Below are 21,937 nucleotides of genomic sequence, written 5' to 3' on the forward strand. Positions count from 1 at the left end.
TTCATGATCGCAAAAAGAAAAAAAAAAAGAAAAGAGTTGTCCCATTACAGTAAAACTCCTGTGATACGATCACGGCCGGTACGAAGTTTGGTGTGATACAAGTTTGTAACATTCCCCAGCCGAAATACATTGCTCTTGGTAATAGGTAAAACATCGGCTGTTACGAACGCGTTGCCGCGCCGCTGCGGATCATCAAACGCGTGAGCAACAGCGGCGGTGGCGGCCGAGCCAGTGGAGCGACCGGCACAGACAAGCCTGCACAGTGGGATCTGGGCGGGATCCATAATCGACAAGCAACCGGCTATGTCACGCAGCTGCGCAATCTCTCATTGGTCCCCATTCCAAGCGGACCGGACCACATCACAGCCTAGCTGATGCTTTGACTAGCAAGAAAGAAGACGAGGGCCGCTGCAGCAACGACAACCACGGCAGCAGCCACGGCGGCCAAAACGCTCTCTGCTCTCGACGTGCTGAGGCGTTCAGTGGCGTGCGAAAACATTTGTGAGATCACGTGCGCGCACTTTTACGCCTTCCAGAAGGCGTTCGTTGACGATTTGGGCTAGAAGAAAATGCACACGGATAGTAGAACCCCATCAATATGCTTTTCAAAGGATCGCGGGGGGGGGGGAGGGGGGATGTCGCAGTTTCGCCCAAAAGGCGAGCCAACGATTGCGATAGGAAATTGGTAAACAGCTGTACGAAGTAAGGATAGTAGTTTTATCGGCCATATAAACTTGTAAGCATAGGCATACTAACTAAATTACGGTGCCACGCACACACAGGTAAGCACGAACCCATCTCGCTCGATGACCGTGGGAGTTCGCTGTCAAAACGCTGGAGTAAGGAAGCGCGGCAGCAGTGGCTGTCTCTCGCTTTAACGAGAACTAAACGTGGAAAGCACAGTGCGTACTAAGGTATCCAGCACTAGGCACACTTTGTCAACATCGCAGATCGTTTTGAAGATGAGGCCCGCGTGGGCGTGCATTTTGCACACGTCGCAGATCGCTTTCAAGATACAGCCATGTGATACGGCGCCCACACCAGTGCTGTATCGGCAATGTGCCGGTCGCTTGTTGCAACGCACCGGTCACTTGTTGCAACCTACAAGCTGGCTGCACCACTAAATTTACGTGACCGCCACATTCAAACGCAACGTAAGATGCAGGAAAATTACCGGAAAAAATACATTTTTGATGATACGAATTTTGGGAGACACAAATATTTCACGCGACCCCGCGAGATTCGTATCAACGAGGCTCTACTGTATATATAATACGTATCATGAACACTTACCATACTTTGATTGCATTTCTTTATTTAGTCTGCGCTGTCATCCACTCTCGCTTTCTTTTGATGGTGCTCTGCTGGAGAGGTCCACTCAGAGGTACTGATCTGTGTTGTCCAGAACGTTCTATATTCTGCACTTCTTAAAGGCGCGTGCAACAAGTGTGCCGACATAATGAGAAGCCAGCATGGCCCATAAAATAGATAATCCATTGCCTACTGGCCTGAGGTGCACATTGCAATGCTATGATGCTCGTAAGATGTGCTTGAATGAGCACGGCAAAAGTGGGGTAGAAGACATGGAAGTAATGCACACATTCCATACCAGAAGTGCTGGAAAAGCGCGATCGCTTGTGTAGAATGAAAGGAAGACGTGAGCAACCGCCGATGGAGATTGACGCAAGTGATGTGCAACACTTCATTATTGTGCATATGCCATGTTATAAGCACGACGTTGTGCGAAGTGTGGTACGATAGCTCTATAGTCACTCCAAAATGCAGAGAGTATTGCTACTTTGCGTGGGCATAGGCTGCCAAGTTCTTGGTTTCTGGGAAGGCCTCTTTCTCAGCACCTAAGAAATGTATTCTCATCCTGCTGCACACAAAAAGAATTCTTTTTGTTGCCACCAGCCCTGGCTGCTCCCTTTGATCACTCCACATTGTCGTGCCTGGTTGTTTTGGCAGCCAAAATCGCTGCCTCGGTGATGCTGCCATTGTGCATCTTGACAGTAAGGAAAAGGAATGATCGCCTGTGTGATATGTGGCATGCAGGCCTCAGCAAATGTTTCAGAATGGTGGGCACGTGCGTTTGTTGTTTTGGCGTCCACTTCCACCTAATGACGATAGCGATTGATGCCTGCTGCTCTGCAATACATTTCAAAACTGTAACCATGACTAGGTACATGGAATAATGTACAGTCAAAGATCGTTAATACATACCCGCTTAATGTGTAATTCCGGTTTAAATGTAGTGTACAGGCGTTTATTAGACACCAGCCGTTTGGGCTGTCCGTTGTTTGAAGGTCCGAGCTCTAAGCACAAGCGGCGTTTCTCAAGGAAAGCGCAGGAGGGATCGACCGACTAGAAATGGCTGGAGAGCGTGACCCGCTATGGCGTTCGTATTCTTTCGTACAGTAGTCACGAAGATTCCCCCACCCAGCCCCTATTGAACCCCCCATATATTGGCTGACCACTTAAGCCGTAGTGTCTCATTGCCCACAAACGGTTAGTACGTACTATTTTTGTTTCTTATCTACACGCACAGGCACAAAATCAGCAAAATCTCATGTGCGCAGACGTTTGATTGTCGAGTTGCGACACCTGGACGACAGCCGCCAGCGATAGTGAACTTAAAACATGGCCAGCATGACGTATTTCCTGCTCATGCAGCTGTTTGCTCCATGGCCTATTTCCTGCTCAAGCATGGCCTTCGGGATTAGCTCCCGATAACGCGAAAAGGCTGCCGGTAGGGGGTGCGAATTCGCGGTCGCCGTCGAATCCAATTGTAGTAGTAACCGCGCAGAAGCACATTTTATTGCGAAGCGCATTTCTGCCGTCACCGTGGAAGTCGCTTTGAGGTTCCGTATAAAGTCGAAACACGGCAACATCGTCGCCACGCGCCCTACGCTGTATGTGCGAGCGAAAGCTTGCGAGGGAGAAAGGCGGTGCGGAAGCGCGCTGCTTCTGTCTTGTACGGCGGGGGAGGCGGGAAAGGGAGGGGTTTACTTCGGCAGCGGCCGCCATATCTTGAAAGCGATCTGCTGTGGAAAAATTGTGCGCCCGCACGGGTCTCATCTTCAAAGCGATCTGCAGACAAAGTGCAACTAGTGCTGGTAGCTTCGTATGCACTGTGCTTTCGATGTCTAGTTCACGTTGAAGCGAGAGACGCTCGCTGCTGCTGCCGTGCCTCCTCACTCAGCGTTCTGACAGCGAATTTCTGCGGTCATTGAGCGAGATGTGTTCATGTTTACCAGTGCATGTGTTACACTGTGCTTGTTAATTTAGTTAGTAAGCGAGGCCTCATGGACAAACTGGCTCGCGGCCTTATCGAGTTCGAATATACAGTCGTCGCGGCAAGGCCGCCACGGTGGCAAGTGAAGATTACCGATTTTTTGCTGCATACCCACAAATAAAGCCTGTCTGAGAGCATGGTGACGTAGTTCTTTTCCGGCCGGTAAGTAGCCGCTAAACTGGCATTGGTGGTTAATTCGTACATCGTTTAGTGCATGCCTAAACGTTGTTCCCGGCCAACTACGTATTAACGAGGTTTGACTGTAGAAAGTCTTGTGACACAAATATATAATATGAGAAGGAAAATATTTGTGTCAAAATCTGGAAAGAAACCTTTTACTATATGCGGGTTTTTCTGCTAATTAAATGATAATTGATTAACAAACAGTTCAGGAGAAATATGATTTCAGTGATTTCAGAATTGACACTTGCCAAAACGTTTTTCTGATACCTTATCTTTTTTTTACCTGCCAATATATTTGAAATGCCGCACAGTATTGCCACCGTCTTCATAAAAACAAACTGCGACCTAAAGTTCAGATGTTGTACAGTGTCTGCCTAAACTTTTCGAACATGATTGGCGTGTAACATGACAGCCATGAACAAAGTTGGCGCCATTCAGGTTGGAGCCTGTATCCTTTCCTTTGTTGTCAAGGCGACTTGTTTGACTTATTGAGTGTCGTTCAATTGCCGTGAAGGTATCTGCGAGGACGGCACCAAGTCATAACTCTCTGTTCAGATCTGCTCTGATTATGAGGTTTAACGTCCTAAAGCAGCACACAGGCTATGAGAGATGTCGTAGTGAAGGGCCCCGGATGAGTTTTGGTCACCTAGAGTCTTTAATGTCCTCCTTAATTTAAGTACACAAGCGTTTTGCATTTCGCTGCCTTTAGGGAATGGAACCCTGCGACCTTGTGCTCAGCAGCAGAATGCCATATCCACTGAGCCACCCTGGTGGGTACTTCCCAATCAATCAATCAATCAGTATGGGTATCAACAGGAATTGCGCTGCTAATGGGTTCGAAACGGTAGTCATCAAAGATGGAGCCTGAGATCATGCGTGCAAACTAGACTGACGGGTATAAAAGCAGCGTCTGTGTTCATTGGTGACCATCTACAACTGCCACAACTGCCTGAAAAGCTCATCTGTGTGTTCACTGTATGCATGAAAAGGTTTGTGCAAGTGTATAGGCAAAAAACTCAAGCCTGAAATTGCATAACCGTGCCTAAAACTGCAAGCATTGCGCAGTCAAGGTGACATGTGGCATCGCACATAGGGCTTTGTGACAGGCAAATGTGAAAAACGTCTCTGGCTTTGATTACCACTGTATGTCTAGTAGACATTATTTCACTTTAGCAACGATATTGAGTAGAAGTCTGTAGCAGTTGCTCACTGAAGTGACTGCTGTGCTGTATCAATTGAAATGACACAGCTCGTCGACTTGCAAAGAAGCAGGGAATCCGAGCTGCAGACTTCAAGGTGAACAGCAGCTGGAAAACACACCTCTTCCGGTGGCACGGGCTTTCCATTCGAAGGAGGATGACGATGTGTCAGTGGGTGCCTCCCATGTACCAAGAAAAAATTGTGGACTTTCACTGTTTCGTGATAAGAATGCGGCAAGAACTTCATACTCTCGCAAAATGGGAATGCGGATTAGATGCTGCTGAAATTTGACATGTCGCGGAGCATGGACAGTTCAGGAGAAAAGCACATAGAGTGTTCTTATAAGGATGACAGGCATAAAGAAACAAGAGGTAACTGTTATGCTCGCGATGACAGTTGTGGGTGTCTGGTATCTCACAGGAGTACTGACTAACGTGGCTTCGGGCCTAGCGAGCTGTGTCAACCGTCGCCTCGTGTAATCTAGCGTGCTGCTGTGTGCCGACTCGGGTTGCAAAAGGGGGGCACTGAGCGCTGCACTCGCAAGAAAACACAGTATTGCCCCAAGTTAATGGAAACAGTTTTTTTTTCCTCCGACAACTCCCAGGACTGCACAAATGCCCGGTCCCGTGGCGGCGCGGGAATCAAAGGGGCACCTGTACCAAGGGCAAAAAATACAGAAAGGGGTGCCTCTAGCACGTAGCTGCTGGAGCTGTGGGATGTGCCACTAGGGAAAAGTGCCCCCGCAGCTATGCTGTTTTCTCTCACGATAACCAATGGGTCCACTCGCAAGAGCTAGGGGCAATCTCCGTTGGCTTGGGCCTCCGATAAGTGCGGCTCAGCATAGTATGACCACACGTGAACACTAGGCACTGCTCTTCAGCTTAGCGTTCAGGAAAGGAGCGACACAAGATACACGTTTGCCGTAGGTGCTGGGCACTGCAGACAAGCTCATGTTCTAGTGATGCGCAAACAAAAGGGATGGCAGATAGATGAAAAACGTGTAGGTACCCAGTGATGTCGTGGAGAGGTCTCCCTCATGCTTGCTATGCCGGCAGTGCCAAGTGCCACCGCCGCAAAACGGTGTGCAGAAAAAGCCACCCCCAAGAGCCATCACGGGTGGAAAGGGAGGCGCATAGGGAAGACAGAATAGGTGAAATGCCTGCGACAAGGTGTCGGGGCACACCCGAATTCCCACAGAGTGGACGAACGGAAGATGCTACCGTTGGTTATTCTCAGGTTGAAGACCCTGCTAAAGGCAGCCTTTCCCCATGGAATGCACTTTAGGGTTCAATAAAGGGGTTGGATGAGCTCTAAGTTTATAGATGACTGTATACGAGCTGTTTGGGCATACAGCGACTGGGAGTACTTCTTCCATAGCTGCTTTTTCTAGACAGCTTTCCCAGGAATCTTGTGGACACTGTCCAGAACAAGCTGAAAGAATTGCATACAGACATCGCAGTCCCTCCTGGCGGCCTTACGTCTGGATGCCTCTGGACCTCAAATAAGCCATTTAAGTACCACGTTCAAAAGCTGTATGCAAACTGTTATGTCCAAGGGCGATCAGAGGACATCAGGAGGCAAGTTTAAGAGGCCGCTGATGTAAATGTTGTACATGTGGGTCCTAGAAATGTGGAGGATGATTTAAGATGGCACTGTCGTCAAAAGCTTCAAGAGAACTGGCATCTCAACTTTGCTTGCCGCCACCGAGGGCCACCTCTTATGGGATCTTGCTATTGAAGTTGAAGTGAAAAGGCAGCCGGGAAGTGCAGATTCCTTGTGCACACATTCTAATTTGGTTTAAGTGTTTTTAAGGTGAGGAAGTAAAAGACTTGGTTTGTTCCCGTAACTTACGTCTGTTTAATTAATTGGTAGCTGTTGGACACAATCTTGGTGCATGGTACGTTTGGCTTAATGGTGGCCATGGAAAAAAGAAATGATCAAAATTTTACTTGTATAATGAACAAACACCCCTCCGTTGCGTCAATTTTTTTTTAAAGAAGTGTGTTCATTATGAAAGTAAATACAGTATTGGTCACCAATTTACTATTTTAAAATATGACTCAATAATTGTTGCAAATGATAGTTTAAAAAACAGACATAAAAATACTAGAGCCTATTGTATACTTGAAGATCGTGCCCTGTCATGAAGGTGGACATAGCTGTGCTGCTGGCAGCTCGTACCACATGATCCAAGGGGTGATGGCATTCAAGCATCATGTGCCAGTGAAATGTGTGGGCTGCCTTGTGCTTTTTTTGTGCTGCTGCAGCAAGAGGCAAGGCGAACTAAATGTAGTACTCAAGCAAAGATCAAAGATCACACCCCGCAGGGGCGTCTGCGTCAGCAGGCGTTTGGTGTGTTGCGACACCACGGACCCGAGCACATGGGGGTTGGCCCCTCCCGCTTGTAACCGTGCGCGGCTTAGCCGTGTCCGGGGAAAAGAGGATCCTGGGGGTTGAGCCGATGCCGGGTGTTCGGACCTTTATGGCCCCTCGGCGGAGGCAACACGCCTCTTTGGCCTCCGCTTCACGTAGACGGCACCCCCGGACTGACCCACCTGGGGGAAATCGGTGGTCGCCTTTTCCTGTCCCCCTCTCCGATCTTTCTCTGCTCTATTTTTCTGTCTTCACTGTCCTGTCATCTCTTCTCTTCTGTTACTTCCTCAATTTCCATAGGCGGCTTGGGTTAACCTTGTGTAGGTGCCCTCCCTTGGGTTTATATATAAGGTTATAGCGGCAATGTACGGCTGGCGCCTGCAGCCTTACACGTTAAGTGCTGCAGCGTCCCCTTGTTGGACTCCGTGGTGGGTGGCTGCCATTGCTGCCGAAATACACCAAACTGCTATGGGAACACCCGCTTTTCCCCGACTTCTTGATCGTCTCCCTCAGAAGAGGGGACGCACCGATGATATTCTGAACTTGTTCACCAGACCAAAAGACATTTTCCCCCGATTCCAAGTAGTACATAGTCAAAGAACCTAAAAACTAGCAAGAACCATATCCCCATTTGTAGTTGCAAAAAGCTTGACCAACACACTAGGCCCTGGCTACAAGGTCACCAAAATGCCAAGCGGGGACCTTCTTCTTGAACTACGTGACAAAGAACAATACAATAGACTCGGCAAACTTGTTACTTTTGGTGATGTCCCAGTTACCGTTTCACCGCATCGGTCCATGAACACAGTACGGGGGGTAGTATCAGAAGCAGACCTCATCGACCTATCTGAAACTGAACTGTTGGAAGGATGGAAGGAGCAAAACGTCACGAATGTGCATCGCATTGTTATGAGACGGGACAACAAAGAAATCCCCACGAAACATCTGATACTTACCTTTGAATTGAGCGAATTGCCACAAACCATTGAAACAGGCTACACAAAGATAGCTGTAAGACCTTACATACCAAACCCTAGGCGTTGCTACCAATGTCAAAGATTCGGCCATGGCTCGCAGAGCTGCCGTGGTCGACTCACCTGTGCTAAGTGTGGAGTACAAGGTCATGCCTCAGACAATTGCGAGGCCACACCTCACTGCGTTAATTGCGATGGTGAGCATCCAGCGTACTCCCGGTCTTGTCCAAGTTGGAAAAAAGAGAAGGAAATTATAACACTGAAAGTCCGTGAAAATATATCGTTCAGGGAAGCACGCAAAAGGTGCTCACCATTCCACACGACTACTTATGCTGATGTGGTGCGTCAAGGGGCAGCGTCGCAGCGGCTAATGCCACCTGCACAGCCCGCACGCAGCGAGCTGTCGCTTGTGGCTCCTGCCCCCAGGGTGGAAGGCGCTAAGCCTACTCCACCCAACCAGCAAACAGGCCCGGTTACCGTAGGGTTGCCGGCACAACAACAGTCCTCGGTGGCAGCCTGCGCTTCGCGTAGCGAACCCGCAGGCCCGCCAGCAGCTCCCACGGTGGGTGCAGTCAAGGCTGCCTCACCCTCACCGGCCCCTGCTGGCGCTAGCAACAGCCGGCGCAGCTCGGGCCCAAAGGCAGCCCCTCGACCTCAGGGCTGGTGGGCGCGAATGCCTCGTCCTTCGCGGGGAGACTTTTCCGCGAAACTTCTCGCTCGCAAGAGCGCGTGTCCGGCGCTTCACAAGAAGCAATGGACACCACACCCATCCCGACGGCGCACCAAGCGCCTAAGGAGCGGCGAGGTTCCCTCGACCGCTTCAGAAAGGACAAATCCCGCGTTACAGGGCCTGGAAAGGGCTCTGTAATCTAAAGCAACATTTCCTTTTTTAGTACACACAGCACCAATTTACTTTAATTATGGATACACAAATCATTCAATGGAACGTCAGAGGCCTTCTTAGGAACCTCGACGATGTCCAAGAACTTATTTACCAACACAATCCAAAAGTGCTGTGTGTACAGGAAACACACTTAAAATCGAAACATACAAATTTTCTCCGACAGTATGTTACATTTCGTAAAGATCGCGATGATGCTATCGCATCATCAGGCGGTGTTGCCATTGTAATTCACAAAAGCATAGCATGTCAACGTTTGCAGCTGCAAACGCCCCTTGAAGCAGTGGCAGTTCGACTTGTTCTTCTAAACAAGCTCATCACCATCTGCTCACTTTACATACCCCCCCCATTACCACTTACATAAACATGAATTTCAGTCCCTTATAGATGAATTGCCAGAATCCTATCTTGTTCTTGGCGATTTCAATGCGCACAGTAGTCTGTGGGGCGACTCTCGTATCGATGCTCGAGGTCGTCTTGTTGAACAATTTCTTTTCTCCTCTGGCGCGTGTCTCCTGAACAAGAAGGAACCTACATTTTACTGTCTCGCAAACAGAACCTCTTCTTCTATTGATCTTAGCATAGCTTCCCCGTCTCTATTATCTGAACTTAAATGGGAAGTTACCAAAAATCCGTACGGGAGCGATCACTTCCCAATACTACTGCGAACAACCAAAACTGAGCCGTCACCACAAGCCCCTCGATGGAAGATTGACACAGCCGATTGGGAGAAATTTCGAAATCTTACTAGTAGCATCTCCTGGGCCAACATGTCTTCGTTAGGAACTGATGCTGCTGTGGAATATTTTACTTCCTTCATAATTGATGCCGCTTCTAAATGCATATCCGAAATGAGTGGTGCGGCATGCAAACGCCGTGTCCCATGGTGGAACGACGAATGTAGGAACGTTCGTAGAAAACAGAACAAAGCGTGGGGGTTGCTACGCGATTCTCCTACTGCGGAGAATCTTATCAATTTTAAGAAGGTAAAGTCCGAAGGCAGGAGAACGCGCCGACAGGCCAGAAGAGAGAGCTGGCAGAAGTTTTTATCAGGTATACACTCATATACAGATGAGGCCAAAGTATGGAACAGGGTTAACAAGGTGAGAGGACGACAAACATATTCAGTCCCTTTGGTAAACACACAGGGCGACAGCTTGGAAGACCAAGCAAACCACCTGGGTGCACACTTTGAACATGTGTCCAGTTCATTGCACTATTCCCCAGAATTTACAAAACACAAAGCAGCAATAGAAAAACAAAAACTAGACCGAAAGAGCACCGGGAACGAGCCTTATAACTTGCCTTTCTCTTTAGCAGAGCTTCAGGCATCACTCGCCTGTTGCAACCAATCTGCCCCAGGCCCTGACCGCATATTATATGAAATGTTGAAGAACCTGCCCTCTGAAACGAAGAAAACCCTTCTCTGTCTGTATAACTCTATATGGATTTCCGGCGAGATCCCCTCTGCCTGGAAAGAGGCCATAGTGATCCCTATCCTGAAGCAGGGGAAGGATCCATCGTCTGTATCGAGTTATCGGCCAATAGCGCTAACAAGCTGTCTCTGCAAAGTCTTCGAAAAAATGATAAACCGTCGCCTATTAGATTTCCTTGAATCAAACAAACTGCTTGACCCATACCAGTGCGGCTTTCGCGAGGGTCGGTCCACCACTGACCATTTGATACGTATCGAGGCGCAGATACGCGAAGCTTTTGTTCACAAACAGTTCTTTCTGTCTGTATTCCTAGACATGGAAAAGGCCTATGACACCACATGGCGGTTTGGAATACTGAGAGACCTCTCCCACTTTGGTATACGTGGTAATATGTTAAATATAATTGAAAGTTATCTGCTGAATCGCACATTCCGTGTTCGAGTTGGCAATGTTCTATCACGACCTTTTGTGCAGGAAACTGGTGTACCCCAGGGAGGCGTGCTCAGCTGCACACTCTTTATCGTTAAAATGAACACGCTTCGTGCTTCGTTACCACCCGCTATTTTTTATTCCATCTATGTGGACGATATACAAATAGGATTCAAGTCCTGTAACCTCGCAGTGTGCGAGAGGCAGGTACAGCAGGGGTTGAACAAAGTGTCAAAGTGGGCAGACGAAAACGGGTTCAAAATAAACCCCCACAAAAGTTCTTGTGTTCTTTTCACCAGGAAGAAAGGTCTCGTTGCAGATCCCACTATCGAAATGTATGGACAACAAATACCTATAAACAAAGATCACAAATTTTTAGGCATCATACTTGACTGTAAGCTTACTTTCATCAACCACATAAAACATCTCAAGGCGAAATGCCTAAGAACAATGAACTTACTGAAAATTTTATCTCACACATCCTGGGGCACCGACAGGAAGTGTTTAATGAATCTTCACAAGAGCCTCATTCGGTCACGATTGGACTATGGTGCCGTAGTATATCACTCTGCCGCCCCTAGCGCGCTAAAAATGCTAGATCCTGTCCACCATCTAGGTATCCGCCTGGCCACTGGCGCATTCAGAACAAGCCCCGTCGAAAGTTTATACGTGGAATCGAATGAGTGGTCACTCCACCTCCAGAGAACATACATCAGCTTCACTTATTTTCTCAAAGTGCACTCCGATCGGGAACATCCTTGTTTTACAACCCTTAATGATTTGAAGTGTTCAACGCTTTTCTATAATCGACCCTCTATGAGGCGGCCTTTCTCACTGCGTGTAAGAGAACTTAGCGAAGAGATGGATGTCCCACTTCTAGAACATCGCCTAATGCCTCCAGCTAAGCTGTCACCGCCCTGGGAGTGGCAGGTGATAGAATGTGATCTATCCTTTGTAGAGGTCACAAAGCATGCTCCCGACCTCGAAATAGCAATGCATTTCCGCGAACTTCAATCGAAGTACTCGTGCTCGGAATTCTATACCGACGCATCCAAGTCCCATGCTGGCGTATCTTACGCCGCGGTTGGCCCCTCTTTTTCAAAATCCGACGTATTAAACCCCCTAACAAGCATTTTCACCGCAGAAGCCTATGCAGTACTGTCTGCGGTGAAGCATATAGAGAAATTGAAACTACAAAAGGCAATAATATTCACAGACTCGTTGAGTCTTGTAAAAGCGCTAACATCTTTACAAAAGCATAAGAATCCTGTTGTTATCGAGCTTTACTCACTCTTGTGTAACATTTACCAATCTCGTAGACATGTAATAATATGCTGGGTGCCTGGCCATAGAGGCATCGAGGGCAATGTGCTAGCAGACCAGTTGGCCACATCAACTACATCGCAAGCTATTAATCCTGCCGCTGCTATTTCCTCCACAGATCTGAAGCCTTTTTTGCGAAGGAAACTGCGAGGCCACTGGCAGCATCTGTGGGACGCTGAAACAACTAATAAACTCCACTTGATTAAGCCACAGTTAGGTTTCTGGCCCTGTACAACTAAAACACGACGAACTGATGTCCTATTCTGTCGTCTCAGAATAGGACACACATATGGTACTCACAATTTTCTATTGAATGGAAATGATCCTCCAACATGTGGTAGATGTGGCAACAGGCTCACCGTCCTCCACGTCCTCTTGGAGTGTCGGGAAGTCGAAAGAGAAAGAAAGAAACATTTTCCTCTCGCATATCGCTATTGCGTCCCTCCGCATCCCGCTATGTTTCTCGGTAAAGAACCACTTTTTAGCACCAACGCAGTCCTTGCTTTCTTGAAAGATGTTGTGTTACATGTTATTAGCCCAATAAGTTCGTAGTGCATCCTCTCTCTAGAGGATGTTGCTGCGATAGTTTTTTAACTGCACATGCCTCCAGGCCCTTGTGTTTCAAGGGCTCTGTTTAGGCACTTGTGTTTCTGGCCAATTCTTGTATCTTAAATTTTTTGTAACTCGTATCATTCTTTCGCAATGCATTGTTCATGTCCATAGTACTCATAATCACTCATTGCCATAATCTTATTACTTATAGATTTTACGCACTTTACAGCGACTGATTTTAGGCCCCTTTACAGCCATGCCACATCTAATGTTCATATAATTCCCTATTCATCTACCACTAACAAGCCATTACCATCGTATTGATACGAACTAATACTGTCATGGCGCTCTTTGGCCATACCTGGCCCTTGCGCCACTAAACTCCAACAATCATCATCAAGCAAAGATCACGGACATGCACCCTGTGGGCAGGGGGATGCCCCAGGGATACTAAAGCTAGCACAGGACTTTTCTCTTCCCTTCTATCAGGCGAATGCCATTATGTAAGCAGTTTTATTTAAAAAGGATCCTCGACCACTCTGAGCCCATAAATTTGTTACAGTAAAACCTCGTTAATTTTGATTTCACAGGTCTGAAAAAAATGTTCGAATTAACTGAATGTCAAATTTTCGAGGGTATCAAAAAAAGAGTAAGCAAATGCTCACTGCCTCAGAAAGCTTTTATTTACTGAATGAATCAGCAAATCCTGTTTCTATTTTGCACAAAATCAGTTGCAGAAGCTATAATTTTTGTCATCTCGTGACTGATAAGCACTCGCAGCAGGGAAGGCCACTAGACTTTCACAGTGCGGCCAATAAACGTGTCATCCGAGACACGCTTCTCACTACCGGCCGTACATCCCAATTATTTTTTTGCCAGTCAGCTGGTCCTCAATAGATAGTCCGTCCATAGTCCGTTCATCGCAATGTAGCCAAAACAAAACTACTGTTTGCTGGAACCGCTGCGAACGAAATCGCAGACGCTATCGACGCGATCATGGACGGTGACCATACAGTTCTGAAGGCATGCGGCCGACGCACGCATTGAGTAAAGACGAAAGTACTGTTTGCCGCAACCGCTGTGGATGACACCGTGGTCGCAGCAGACACGATTATGTATGACGACTACGCAGTTATGAAATCGCACGGCCAACACATTATGCTGAGCGGTAAACGCAAGAATAAAGGCTATAATGGCACAAATAGGCATGAAGCGTTCCGGCGTTCCTATCGTTCATGTAAGATTTCTGCCGATGACCATGGTGATGCGGACTCCACCAGTTTGTTTCGATTGGACACTAGTGCCACTTTTTCTTTTTCGCATCGCACATTTGTGGCGCTCGCCAAGCTCCAAGAGTTTCCCGAATTAACTGCTGTGTGGCCAAATACGTCTGAATTGACGAGAGTTTGATTCCATTAAATAATGCATACGCCTTGTCCAGATGAGAGAACAAGTCAAAATTATCCAATTTTTCAAATTAACGTGGGTCGAACTTATGAGGATTTACTGTGTATGGTGTTGTGTACCAGTCTGCAATGAAGATACAGCCTCAAAGAGTTTTTTCAAATGATGCTGTAATAGCATAGTTACGGGTGTTTGATGAACGAATATGTTATGTTTGCCTGCTATGTTCGCCAAAGATGAGTGCAGCAATATTCTGTACACAACACGTGTGTTTATTTAAAATGTGTTTAAAATGTCAGAGCCAGACGAAAGCGTGACATAGTGGTCATGTGGTGCGCTTTCCATGCCTTGGGGAGATGGATTTCTCCCATCTGTGAATACCGATTTAGTAATTACTTAGCAGAGGTTTCTTCTGGCACCTACTAACACACAGTTGGTTTCATCCATAAATTCTTCAAGCACCTACTAACACACAGTTGGTTTCATCCATAAAGAAGGTTTTGCCTTTTAAAGCTTGTTTGCATGCTTGTATATATTTTGTGTACTGTATTTACTCAATTCTAATACACTCTTTTTCCAGAAGAATTTGCTAAGAAATGATATGCACATTGAATTTGAGTATGAAGCTAGAACTACATGAGGGGCAAACTATTGCTGTTGACAATAAAAATTTCTTTAAGCCAATGCAATCTAACCACACGTCGCTGAAGTGATGTTTTCTGAACATTGTCGAATTCTGCCGTATTGCCTAATTTGCCATCTTGTCATCTCATTGGCTCAAAATACCAACATTGTGGAATTTGACAACATAGCAAAGTTCAGCAGTGTCCAGACTAAGAAGCCAGGTGTAGTAGCTGCAGGAGCTTTATGCCCGCTCTGCAAGTTAATTGGGCTGCCATGGTCTGCAAGGTGTTTAAGCAATGCCATATCTGAAATGCCGTAGATGGTGCCGAAGACAAGATTCTCTAGGGCTGTTAGTGTTAGGGAAGTGTCCGAGAGTGAGGAAGAGTGATGCCCGGTCCACTGCAGCTTTTCTGCAATAAATAATTTTTTCAATGTTAGAACAAATTGCCACGACTCTTACCATGAAAAACTGCTAAGTGAATAATAAAGGGCATTGCATATATGATTTCTTGAAAGTATGAATATCGAAGTATGTGTTACAGTCGAGAGCATTGCATTTTTCATTTCTGGTCGAGAAGATCGGGTCATGTTACAATCAAGGACACGTTTGATCCGAGTAAATACAATATTTTCCTGAGAGATGCTCCCAGCACTTAGTACTAACAGTATTCATTCATGGAACAAGAAACCAAATGATACTTCAACATTGCTTGATGTTGAATTTTAAATTTTTTTGCGAAGTGTGCAGAACTTAGGTTACAATTATGTTTATAGGTGCATGTGTGTCAGAGATGATGAGTTTGTACCTGCTGCATTATGGAGTTGCCATCCTGTTTTTCTTTCTTTTACACTTTACAGGAAGCCTGAAGAAGGAGCTTGACGATGCTGACGTAGTGTCTTGCTTGCATGACCTGTACACCATAATTTTCTCAGATGTTGGTCGGACAGCAGTAGTTGACGTTTTGGCCATGGATCGAAACTTGGATGCCTTGATACCATTTTTAAAGAGTACAGGTAAGCCATAAATGTGGTGTCTGCTTCAAGAAATGTTTTCTAGCCGCTAGCAAAATTTTGTTTAGTCTGTTGTGATTTAATGCAGTTGTGCTATCACATCTGATCCCAGCTTGGCATGCCGTTAATTGTGTATAAATTTGAAAATGTATGAAGTTCTATCAAGTTTCACCCTTTTCTGTTCAAGGATTTTGATGGTGGTAGAAACTGTCACTTTTCCAGTATGCCTACATCTGAATGACTTGCTATGAAATTTTTTTTATCTTCACTATGATGATCTCCTCTTGACTTTGCTGGCTTTTTTTTTTGTTTTTTTAAAAAAAATCCCCTTGTTCTTTTCAGGGGACAGAGATTTTGACATGAGACTTTCCAAGTCAGTCTGTGCTGGTTATGCTACTGAACTTGTTTTGCTGACGGTCCACAACTCTGACAGTGCCCAGCTGCTGCAGAACTATGCTGAAGTCTTGCATAAGCTCAGTCAACAAGGTAATGTAAAGACTTATATTGGTTGCCATGAAGGGCCCCACACCTAGCCACATAGCAAATTTTCGTTATATGCTGGAAGTTGTTTCGGGCTCCCTCTTGGGAGCGTTCTACCGCAAGAATTTTTCAAATTGGTTCAATAATAGCCGAGATAGAATTCTTTCTGTGCCAAGAACCGATGATTTCAGGAGGCGAGCCTCACTGCCAACAAAAACTCTCTCCACTTGCCCCGCCAAGCCTCTCCGCAACCAAAATTTCTTCCCTGTGATCTCCCATACTGGAACTGCAGGATCGTGTGACGCATACGTCATGGGCCCCGCCTTCTTTTTTTTTTTTTGCCTTCTTTTTTGCCCTCGCTTTTTTGCTGCGTGGCGCACTTTCGCTGCGTTTGTCTCGTTTCGCGCAGCGCACAATTTTGTGCACTGGGCATGAGAACACCTGGCTAGCGGTATAAGTCAGTGCTACACGAACGCTGAGACAGATGCAAGCAGATCACAGAGCATGATTGCACGCTGTACCATGGTAGAAAATGACAGTTTCGCTCGCAGCGCGCGACTGCGTGACATGGGAACAAGACAATGAAACGGAAGTACGCCGAGTTTTATCTCTTGCTGCGGCGCGAAGTAAAACAAAAACATGCTGACATTTTGTTCGTGTGTTTTATTACAGTGGAATCTCGATGATACGATCACGGCTAATACGAATTTCCGGATGATACGAATTTTTCTGTGGTCCCGGCCGAGCCCCATTACTTTGCAACGTGTTAGAGAACGGTTGTTACGAATCGATTTTCGAGCCGCGTTGGTTGATACGAATAAACGCCGCCCCACCGACGGCCGTGAAAGATAACAGCGTGCATTCACGTGCTTTCTCCCTTTCTATTTTGGTGCGGGGGCGCGGACACGGCGCCGGACAGCGCGGAGGCCGCGACTGGGCGCGAAGAGTTTGAAGCGGTGGCACTTTTGTTGCTTTTCCCCACGCAGGCGTGGGGAAGCACGGCCGCCGCAGCTAGCGAAGGTTCGTGCGGTCTATCGCTTCAACGGAAACTGAGTGGCATAAGCACAGCGCATACAAAGGTCACAGCCGTGTGGAGATCGCTTGCAAGATACGGTGCGCGCGATAGCACCGACAGCCGGCACAGGCGCAGAGTACAAGAACGCATTGGCAGAGTAGAAGCCCCCCCCCTCCCTCCCTCCCTCCCTCCCGCGTTGCCTTCCCGCTTTGCTTCTTTCGCGTGGGAGATTGCGTTGCCAGTTACCCTTGTGCCCGGTTGCAAGATATGCATTTGGTACCGCAGCACAGCGTTGGCCCCTTCCCCTCCCTCCCTCCCTCCCTCCCTCCCTTCCTCCGCTGTGCGGTCGCTCTGCGTGAAGGCGCGCGGCGACAATATTATCGCCCTTGGGCTCGTGCTCCACGTCTCATGCTCCTCCTCCGCATCGCCCTCGTTGATCTCTTCTCCCATCGCTGGGCGCACCTCGTTGAGAAGCGTGCCGCTACTGCCCTTGTCGGCGAGATTTTCCCGCGGAAGCCGTATTATAATCGGTATTTCGTCTCATGCGACTGCACTGTAAGCGGTATGCGTATACATGGAGTTGTAGCCGCGTTGTAGCCAGTTCTGCACTATAAACGGTTACGTTATAAGTGGTCTATACTGTAAATGCTTTTTATGTGCGTGTGCCTGAGTGAGTTCACGTCTGACTCTTTAAATTAGCTAGTTTTATTTGCGTTTCGATGATACGAATTTCGGCTAATATGAATTTTTTCGTGACCCTGTGAGATTCGTATCATCGAGATTCCACTGTTTCACGCAGGTCATTAACACTTTATATGTTATTTTTACCCTTCACGAGACCCAAGTTGAGCACATTTGACATAAAGATACGCTTACAATGCAATTATGGGCTCTTTGCTGCTTTTGATAGAGGTTCTTACCATTTACATATGTGTGATCACAAACTGAAAAAGTTGAAGCATGGCAGTTGATATAGTTTCGTGTGTTTATTGCAGAGCTCCCGCAGAGACTGCAAGAATTGGCTGCTTGGATGGAGCCGACTCTGAAGCTGCCCTCGTATAACCATGAATCGGTGGGCTACCTCATGGGCTGTGTGAAGGCAGCAGCTGACTCGGCTGCATCTCTGCCTCCAATGCTGATTACTGCTCTGCGTGTACTTCAGCACCTGGGCCTGCCACCTCAAGATTTCCGCTCAGGGGAATCTGGTACGTGTTCCTGTGGTTGTTGTACTTGTGGTCTCTATTTTGGATCGGAATCTTCGTATCTTAAACCAGACGCTTAGGGTGTAAAGGTGAGCTTGCAAGGGGTGTACCCAACTACTAGCGACATTGAATGCAGGACACAATGCTTGTCCAGACTGTGCAGTGCACAGGGGATGGTGCAGCAAGGTTTGGCAACTGATTTACATGGCGCAGAAAAGGGTCCGACATCAGATTGCCAATGGAAGCCGGATTTGTTGACACCTCAGCATGATGGTCACGGCTTATAGGTCAAGACATAGACAGTGGTGCAACAGCTGCGCCAATTGCGCCATTTTGATACAATTTCTTATTTTTGCGCTGAGCTGCGCCAAAACGCCCGACCAGCCGCGAAATTTCTCGCTTACGCTAGTTTTAGCAGGAAACAAAGGCTGCATTGGCAACCTGCAGCTTGGACATTGTCATTCAATCCAGTCCGATCCAGTAGCGCAGACAAGATCCAAACATGTGCCCAGACAAGACATTGGCGTGTTTGGTGGGGAGCGCCGAAGAATATTTTTGCTGCTTGTTGCAGTGTGGCATGTCGTATATGCAGTAAAATCTCGTGGAGACACAGTGTGCGTTGCTTGCAGTAACGAAAGCAGTTCGCCATTGCCGCGATGACTTGACAAGATCCTCGCCGTATCCATGCATGCGGTCACGAGCAGAGCAGGTACGAATACTCCATGGGAAACTCGCTTGTACGGTACAGCAAGCGACCCGGCACTGACGGCATGAGCTTTGTAGGCGACACAACGCACAAAAGTAGCAAGGGTTCGGTTCCACACGGCAACAGGCACCATGTTGTAATGAAGCTGTGCCGATTTTCGCTATACACCGCCGAAACGCCAATAGATTCTCAAACAGTCGCTGCATGTTTCGACTACCGCCGAAACGGCGCTACCTATCGTCAGAAAAAACGCAAAAAAAAAACGAAAGGGAACCATTCGCGCAGAAATGCGTGTGTACTTTCCACATGTTTGGTGAAAAAAGTTGCGTGCAGTGCACTGCTGGGGCGCAATCGAGCTCGTTGTTTGGAACGCGCGTTCAATTTCGCCGGGCGCGGGCTAGGTCAACCGTGCACGACTAAACTGAACGCGCGATCTCTGATCGCGCCCCTGCCCTCACCTACGCTGCTAATGTGAATTACCGTATCATCGTCATCATCATCAGCTTGTATTTATGTCCACTGCAGGACGAAGGCCTCTCCCTGCGATCTCCAATTACCCCTGTTGTATTATCGTATATTCCTGCATATAATTAATTACTGTATATACTCGCGTAATGAATGCACTTTTTTTTCCAGAAATCCAATACAAAGTTGGGGGGTGCGTTTATTATGTGGGGTAAATTTTATGTCGTTTTTTGAGTAAGTGTTCTTTGTGATATTGCTAAACTGCTCCAAATTTGGGATTTAGTGCTCCAAAATGTTGTTTTTTTTTTTCTGTAACCTGCTCCAAATTTGGATTTTCCTGCTCCAAAAGCAAGATTTTTCTGCTACAAAACTTGCTCCAAATCCTATTTTGGCTGTTGCACCACTGCATAGAGTTTCTCACTATAACACCTAGAGGGTAATTTGGCACCACCGTCTATGCAAGTTTCTTAAAGGGCGCCTGCCGTCATGGGAATGATGGGATATGTGTCTTGCGAGGCTTGTGTTGGCTGGTGTTGTACGAGGCTTCGTCTAAAATGTGGATATGGCTACACAAATAATGCGTTCTTAAAATAAAATCTACATAAAAGGCTTTCATTCACCCATATTACATCTCTCAATAAAGTTTAGTCACCTACAATGCAGAATCAAGCGAAGAAAGGCAACAACAGACAAGTTGTTCCAAAGCCAGCGAGAATCTTGCCGTCTGCCCTCCAACTTTAGCGGCCAGTCATACTTTTATAAATGTACATCCTATAGTAAGTCCTCAAAATAAAATAAAAAACATGTTTTTGTGTACTAATAAAGCTAAAACAGCTTTTTACGTGCTGTTTTAGCAGAAAATAGTGAAAGACGTATCGGTGCTAGCCAGGCTTGCTTCAAGGCTTTCTGACTCTCCGAGAACGATGCCAATTTGAAGTCACAATGTACCGGCATTCCCATGGATACCACAGCGCAGCAGAGCCAGTTTTCCCTCTAGGATTCTAGGAGTCAAGACTTTGATAAGACTGGTAATTAAAAACTAATTGTGGCCACTGTGCTAGGATGAACAAATAGGGAGTCAACGATAAGCAAAGTCGCCGGAGCGAAGGTGCCGTGTGCAGCTCGTAGCAGGTCAGTGGGGCATCACTCCTTAAGAAGGAAGGCTTGGCAGTTCGGAGGGCAATTCAGGCTCACCCTCATCTCTGAGCCATCAGATCTGAGGGCGAGCCTGAAGAGCACGTTGGGGGCTTTCGCAATTAGACCAGTCAGGACTTACTCTGTTTATGTGGATAATTTCTGCTAATTATGGCTGGATAACTTCTTCTATCCTAGATTTAGTACACAAATCAAAGTGTCTGCCAAATCGTAGAAATTCAGTAAATGCACGTAATGGCAGCTGCGATTTTTGGTGGGCCCTAGGGCTCTTCACAAAAATTGTTAAAACAGCACTGAAGCACTGAGTGCTGAGGAAGAAACAAAACATGTGTAGCCTATTTCTCTCAAAATATGTATACATGGACTGTGGAGATGGGTTTGCACAAGGCTTACCTTACGAGCGACGGTCAGGAAAGGGCACGACGCTCCTCCACTCTGCAACGCACAAAGGTGCTACGGCAGGGTTCGTCGACTCTCCGACACGGTGCAGAGAAGGCTCCGGAGTCAGATTGCCAACAAACACGGGTTTATTCACTCAAGATACAGCACACTGCGACAGTCACGGCGCTTACGGGCCAAGGCTCACCACAAGACCGATCGAGTACGCGCGCCCGCTGCGCTAGGGCTAACCGGGTAGCAGTCCTCCAAGCGCGAGAATGAGGAGTCGCGAGAACAAAGGTCTCATGTAACCACCTCGTTGCAGGCCTGTGAGCATCTGCCGCGGCAAGGAAGCGCTCAGCGGACGGAGAGCTCGGGTGGAGAGGGTGTCCGGGGCCGCCGCGCAGGAGGCCAATCAGGGCACGTCCCGGTGACGTGTTCTCGCGGGGCAAGTCCAATTCCGGGGGGGGGGGGGGAGCACGGTTTGCGCGGGAAAGTAGGTCCGGCGCGATAGCCATGTCCGCCATGTTGCCATTACGGCGGTGGTTCCCGGGCATCGAGCTAAGCTCTGCGCGCCAGCTGGGGGACGAGGCGCGGGAAAGCACCTCGATCCCCACAGGACGCACATCCCCACACATGGGAGAGGGGAATGGTTGTAGCAAAGCATACTGTTGTTATTTAATAACTGTAGACTAATGAGAAGGTATGCTGGGCAATGAAAAGTATTACACAAAAAGCTTGTAATTTATATTTTACAGAACCAGATACCCTAATTACTCAAAAGTAAAATTGTCTATAATTTGGAAAGAAAGCAGTTAACAAATGCCTGCT

General features: G+C 47.3%; 1 protein-coding gene across 6 annotated transcripts in view; it reads left to right on the plus strand.

Annotated features, from left to right (window-relative positions):
- LOC119436287 (protein virilizer homolog) overlaps nt 1-21,937 on the plus strand; it is a 259,809-nt gene that overhangs the window by 105,570 nt on the left and 132,302 nt on the right. For all 6 annotated transcript variants that reach the window (XM_037703092.2, XM_049656719.1, XM_049656715.1 and 3 more), the window contains 3 exons: nt 15,553-15,708; nt 16,048-16,191; nt 18,196-18,405. In XM_037703092.2, coding sequence (XP_037559020.2) covers nt 15,553-15,708; nt 16,048-16,191; nt 18,196-18,405 — 510 coding nt within the window. The remainder of the gene's footprint in view (nt 1-15,552; nt 15,709-16,047; nt 16,192-18,195; nt 18,406-21,937) is intronic.

The sequence above is a fragment of the Dermacentor silvarum genome, chromosome 1 (genome assembly GCF_013339745.2).
Source record: "Dermacentor silvarum isolate Dsil-2018 chromosome 1, BIME_Dsil_1.4, whole genome shotgun sequence".
In the NCBI taxonomy this organism is placed as follows: Eukaryota; Metazoa; Arthropoda; class Arachnida; order Ixodida; family Ixodidae; genus Dermacentor; species Dermacentor silvarum.